The sequence below is a fragment of the Varanus komodoensis genome, unplaced genomic scaffold (assembly GCF_004798865.1).
Source record: "Varanus komodoensis strain SLA01 unplaced genomic scaffold, ASM479886v1 scaffold88, whole genome shotgun sequence".
NCBI lineage: Eukaryota > Metazoa > Chordata > Lepidosauria > Squamata > Varanidae > Varanus > Varanus komodoensis.
This window is the reverse complement of record NW_025336576.1, coordinates 2,383-9,063: the sequence shown is the minus strand read 5'-3', so window position 1 is coordinate 9,063 and position 6,681 is coordinate 2,383. Positions and strand designations below refer to the sequence as shown.

Here is a 6,681-nt window from a genome sequence, read left to right as displayed (position 1 = left end):
GTTGTTAACGGGGACTGCCAGGTATGAACTCATAATGCTGGTCCTTTGCTATCTACACTGGCTTCCAGTTGGAGTCTGGGCCCAACTTAAGGTGCTGGTGGTGACCTATGAAGCCCTAAACGGCTTGGGTCCGGGATACCTGAAGGAGCGCCTCCTTCCATACATGCCGCCCGCCCCTTGCGATCTGGGGCAGAGGCCCTTCTCTGGGAGCCCTCCTTGAAGGAGATTAGGAGGGTGGCTACCCGGAGAAGGGCCTTCTCTGCGGTGGCACCCAGATTGTGGAATTCGCTCCCCAGAGAGGTTCTCCTGCCATCACTTTATTCTTTTTGGCGCCAGGTGAAAACCTTTTTATCTGCCCAATGTTTTAAGACTTCATTGTTTTAATATGGGGTTTTGTTGTTGAATGGTAAGATTTTGTCTAGCATGCTGTGTTTTATTCTATTTGTTTTATTGTTAAACTGTCCTGAGAACACAGTAAGGGATGGTCTAAAAAAGTTTTAAATGAATAAATATGTAGAGGTGTTGTGCCAGGCCTGGGGGCCCACTCAGCCTGGCTCCCTTGCCTCCGTTGCCCCTGCGCCACTGGGCTCTCCGGCCCAGGTCTGCCCCCGGAACAGGGTGCTTCTCCCTCCCGCGTGCGTTGACTGGATGTGAGTCTTTGGACTGGAGCTGTGTGCCACCATCTTGGATCCCCACCCCTGGCGTGGAGTTGACTGGGGCAGAGGCGGGGACGACAGGGCGGGCCCTGGGCCGGGTGGCCGCGTGGCGTGTTCCCTGGTGGTGCAACCACAGCTGGCAGCCTGCCCCCAAAGGGGCTCTATCTGTCCCACCCTGCAGGGCCCAGCTCTGCACAGAATTTGCGTGGCCCTGGCAGCGGGCATTGGTCCAGCCAGAGGAATTCTGGGGGCAGGTCTTGGGGCTGGTAGACCAGACAGAGGCCACTCGTTCAGGAAGGGTTGGAATTTGGTGGTGGCAGCTTCCACCACCTCTGAAACCAGAAATGATCACTGGCCCGTGCTTCAGCCTTGGGACCTTGTGCTCGAGATCCCCTCTGGACTGGCTCCCAGCCTGGCAAAAGAGTTGCCATGTATGTGATACTGCATTTGTATTACATCGAGAGAGATATATATTATTATATTATATTATATTATATTATATTATATTATATTATTATAATTTGCCAACAAATAATATATTTACAAAGAAAATGACCCAGAAAGTCCATAGCACTTTTTCAGCTATCGCTATTGGCCGGCCAAGGCGTCCGTGCACAGGGGTTATCCGAGTGTACTTGATACAAATGCACAAAAATAAAACGTTTTGGATTCTCCACTATATTACAAGACAAGAGTCAATAAATAGGTCAATAAATAGATGGCAGCACGGATACAGACGAGGCTGGTCTGTGCGAGCCTCGTCCGCATCTTTCGCGCAGATTCCCTTGCCTGTTTTCTCAAAGACAAGTCTGTTATCTCTTTCAGGAAGACGGCCTTGCCTTAAAAGCGTAAAACAGAGGCAGGGGACAGGGCAGTGGGCACGGGAGGCAGCGTCAGCTACACTTTCCAAAGAATCTGACCAATTTCCAGCTTAGTATAAATAAAGCATCAGGCTATTGTTCCGCAGCTCCGACACCTTCTTATCACAACAATTTGTTGGAGAAGAGTGGTGGAAACATGACATGTGACTGAAGTGGTGAGCAGGGCAAAAATGGTCTTGTGAATTGACAGCTGCACGAAGGAAGCATTCCTCCTGCTTCTGGGGGTGTTCCCTCTTGCTTGGGAGTAACATTTCCCCCTGGAATTTCAACGGACATGTAAAGGATGCTCAGGGAACGTCTGGTCTCAGAGGGCCAAATGCGTCCTTGCTGATCTTCCGTCGGCCTCATGCTGTTGGCTGTTATGGTGCACGGTCGCCAGAACCACACCTCCAAAGCGGGAAGAAATCAGAAATATCCCTCTGTGCACATGGTTTCTGAGTAGGCTTTCCAATGGGCTCCATCCAGCCTTCCCTTGGGTTGGGGAAGGCTGGTGCCACAGATGCTTAAGCCCTTCCAGACTCACCTTGAAATGGCGAGGGGAACATGCGAACTCTCGTAGCGGCGCGAACTGAGGATCCTTCCTCACCTGCACATGACCAGCTGCACTTGCAAAATCCTCTCTTCCCCCAAATATATTTCGGCTCTGCTTGAAGTGGCAGGAGGTCACATGGGAGCTGCAGCTTTGTGAGCCTAAAACTACACACCTGGACAATCCCTATGGAGACAGACCATCCCAAAGAGCCGAATCCTGCTAAACCAGACTGAGAACCCAGCTAGTCGGGCATTTGTTTCCCAACCCGTCAGGGAGATGCCACCTTTAACGGTTCTGGAGTGCGGCACCCTGTAGCTCCCCATGGCAGTGACAGCTTACAGACAGACTGCCCCTGGACAATGGGCACTGGAGCTGATGGGCCTGGCTGAAAAGGCAGATGGGTCTCCGGGGGAACCTTTGCCTCTGGCAGCCTAGGAGGCTTCTCTTGAGCTTCCCAGAGTTGGCCTTCTCCAGATATGTTTGACTACAACTCCCATCTCTCCCATTGGGCATGCTGGCTGGGACGATAGGAATGGTAGTCCAGCACTTCTGGATGGTGCTGGGCTGGGGAAGGCTGGTGCCATGGAGGAACGGGTGCAAACAGGTTGGTTCCTCGTGACTCAACACGCATCTGTCTTCTATCTGTTACAGAGTGAAGGCACACAGCTCTTTTAAACGCCTTGTGCATTAGTCAAAGTGTGTGTTCACAAGTGCATGTGTGTATGGGGTGCGGGGGCCAACATCCAACCTGCATGCCCAGGTGTCAGCCTGGCTGTGTCCTTTTCCTCCAAACACACCACATCACTGAGGCACTGATGTCCTTTATTCTCCGTGGTATCTTGACAAAGGATGTCTTCCCTGCACAAGAGATCCTGCCAGTTCTCCTTTGGAAGAGCATCGTCAAGGGTGGAAACTCAACTCTCAGCCATCCAACCAGTCACCAGGAGCAAGTGCTTAAGTGCTTCCTGGACCGTATTGCAGGAGTAGTGGTCCGGGGTTTGGCATTTCTCCTGCCTACGGATCTGCGTCTGGCAAGGCTGAATCCTTTTCGTGGGGCAGCTCTCCATGGGCAAGGTGGTTTGTTTTATGGGGTGGCTGAGCAGAGAAGTCCCCATGGGGATCCACCCATCATACCTCTGGGCTCCCTCCGCACTCCCCACCCCATGCCTCCCACATCCTGCACCTCGGCGCGTCTGTACACACCTCATAAGCTGATCACACCTGTACAAATTGGCACTGTACACATTTACAGAGAGACGATTAACTACTCAGAGACCCCAAAGGTGGCAAGCAGCTCCCCTGTACTATCTGCACCCACATTCGGACACCAGCATCTCCTCATAGTTTAGCTTGAAGGTGACAACCCCCTTCTCCAGGTAGAGCAAAGAGATGGGGGCCAGCTTGGTGGGTACACAGCATGCCGGAGAAGCCTTCTGGGGGTCATTCAGGTGCAGCAAGGTCCGTGCCATGGCGTTGGTGGTCGTCAGGTGGTCATCCAGGGGGAAGCTGCAGGCTCCTTTGCACTGGAAGGCATCATACCCCGGCGGCGCGATGATCCAGGAATCCCAGCCAATTTCCTTGAAATCCACATGGAGTGACGTCTTCTTGCAGCTGCTCCCCTTGGCATTCCTCCGTGTCCGGGAAGTTGAGTCGTAGATAATGTTGGATCGCATCTGCAGCAGCTTCTCCTCGCTGAGGCTGGGGTGGACGCCATTCGCGCTCTGGAGCGCCTGCATCTGCTCATGGGCCATCATCTCGCTCAGTTCACCCTTCCCCTCCTTCTTGTGGTGGCTTTGGTCGTCCGAAAACACGATCAGGAGAGGCTTGTGCTTGTTCTCTGACGTGATGTCTATGTCTACCTTCCCTCCTCCATTGGGGTCCGAGCCCCCTCTGTTCTCCATCTGCACCACCAGCCGGTGCGTCGTGGTCTCAGACCGATGGTGCCTCCTGATAGCTTCCGTGACCTCAAATGTTTTCCACTCATTGTCTGTGCTGTAAATGTGTCTGGACGCCAGCACCTTCGTCTCCCACTCTTCTTCTCCTCTCCCTCCTCCATGACTCTCCAGCACTTCAAAAATGGTGACTTTTCTATCAAGTCCCTCGTAGAGCATTTTGTCCTCTTCCACCAGGGTATACAGCCTCAGTTCAGCCATGGTTATCTTCTCATGGTAAGGGATGGTCACATTGAAAAGGAGAGGGTACCGCCGTATTCCATTGAAATGCATGGGCTGCAGAAAATGTTCTGAAAATTTCAGAAAAAGAAATAAGTGTTACACTTCTGCTCTTTATAGAAAACTAGGGCAGGTGCTCCCAGGAAGCAGAAATCTCTGGCTAGAGAACACATTTAAACCAGATTGAATTTAGCTTGTCTTTCCTCTTAGAATTATGGGTGCTGTCTTATTTATTTATTTATTTATTTATTTATTCGATTTATATCCTGCCTTTTTCCTACGAAGGGCTCAAGGCAGCTTCCATCTCCTCCTCCATCTCATCCCCAGCCCGGGTGGAACTGGTTCTGCACTTGATCAGATTTTCTGCAACCTGTGCTGATGGCTCCTTATGCAGAACGCATGGAGCAATTGTTTGCCAGTTGGCAAATCCCAGCGCCAGTGCCGCCTGGAGGGGAGCACTGGACTGGGACCAGGGAGAGCCAGATTCTGAGCTCCCACTCAGCCTAGGCTTCCTCGTAGGATTGTTGTGAGGATAAAATGAAAAGGGGGAGGCTCATTCAAGTCACCTTAAGTTCCTTGCAAAAGGCATAAATGCGATAATGACAACGACAACGATAACGATACAGCTTTCAGAAGAGGCTCCCATGAAAAGGGATGACCATACGCACTTGGGGTGACATTCACGCCTCACTGTCCAGGCGGGTGAGGGTCATGCAGGGGGATTGTAAACATTTAACTTGGAGAGCCTCGCCATTGGGTGTAGTGAATCCAGAACTGTGTTGCCAGCGGAGGCCACTTGGCAGGCCTGCTCAAGTGCAGAGCACGAAAAACTGTTGGTGTTTTAATGCGGGATCTTGCTTTAGCAGGGAAGGGCACGCTGCGATCCCCTCGCCAGTGGGGTGGCTAGGTTGTGCTGCTCCAGTAGAACAACTCTAGCACTGAAGACTCTCAACTCGAGTGGGGTGTAAGTTCTTGTGAACTAGGGACCATGCTGCCCCTGGTTGTTCGAGTGCCCCAAATGCATCCGTGAGGAAGTGACTCCGGTTCACGGACTCTGATGCCATGAGAAAAGTGCTCATTTTCTTGTCACAGTAAAGTTATCCCCTGTCACTCGGCTGCTGTGCAGAAAACCGAATGCGAGACCAATCCACCATTTAGTTAGGATGGGTCAAGTTAGTGAGGACCACGTGATGAGCAGCACAAGTCTGCGCATTTCTGCTCAGAAGCGGCGCTTTCTTCTCTCAGGCGGGGATGGGCTTGCGGCCTGAGTCAGCTCCCTATCCAAGAGGCCCTTGGACTGAGTGGCTGAGCGGTCTTCATAAGCATCGCTCGCTCAAAGCAGGATACACCCATCCAGGGTTCCCCACGATGGTTTCCGGGTTCCGAGTTGTCCGACTGATGTGCTCAGAGGCATTTACACTCAGTCGTGTGGAATGCGGTTGCACCTTAGTAAGATTAGTGAAGCCCTGTGCAATTTGCAATCACAATCAGAAAGAGAACATCTCCGGGTTTCCAAGTTAAGAGCCTTCATCACAAACCAATCGAAGCACAAGCATTGGAAACTGAATCAGGGCTTGTCAGAATCACCCACGCCTAAAGGCATGCATGGAAAGTCCTCCCGCATCAACGTTAAACATAAACTCAAAGAAGGTGTCAAACTTCACTGCATGCACATCTCTAGAATCTTAGCATAACATGCTCATTATATATGGGGAAAGAAAAAAGGACTGATTTATTTAAAAGAATTATGCTGGAAAAGTGATGATTAGACATGTTGAATTGTCTGTCTTCTGTTTTCACACAACTCCACTTGCAAAAACTTACCCCTGTTTCTAGGGGTAGCTTTAGAGATTCATAATAGTCTGCTAGATGGAAAGAAATGTTTCCATTGCATAGAGGTTTGGGGAAAATTAAATATCTAAAGAGGAAAGGAAGATCTTCAAAGTTTATCTAGCTTGGCACATTCATGAGATTGGCTGAAGTGGCTTGGAGATCACGTTGCCCCTTTAAGTATCAATGTCATGTCATCCACATGCCATTGATATACTAATCTGTATATGCTTACATATAGAACTACATGGTTCTCATGCAAGATGTTGGTGATCTGGGCAATACACAACAATGCACATCCACTTGGAAAAGCTTCACCGTGAGATCCACTGGGGTGAATGGGAGTTGCGTGAGATCCCAGCTGCTCCCATTAGCTTCCCAAATGAGGACCACAAGGGATCGCTCCCACTGTTTCTCCTTCCAAAGGACCTCAAGTAGGACTGTCCCATACAGACATTTGAAGTTAAAGAACTTTTTTCTAAAAGTTGCCCATTTAGACTCCAAATGACTAGTCAGATGTTCAAACCATGAAGAGAGATCGATATTTTAAAATCAAACTATACACGGCACAGCCAGATGCATCCCATGAACTTGAGAAGTTCAGCAAACAG

The 6,681-nt window shown here is 50.4% G+C and overlaps 1 protein-coding gene across 1 annotated transcript; it reads right to left on the bottom strand.

The window, feature by feature from the left end:
- Positions 1–1,127: 1,127 nt before the first annotated feature.
- On the bottom strand, positions 1,128–4,327 carry BMP10 (bone morphogenetic protein 10; the record flags this gene model as incomplete). The annotated part of the gene is made up of 1 exon (XM_044417318.1): positions 1,128–4,327. A coding segment is annotated over one exon (954 nt), but the record flags the coding sequence as incomplete, so codon positions are not given.
- Between the last annotated feature and the right edge of the window lie 2,354 nt (positions 4,328–6,681).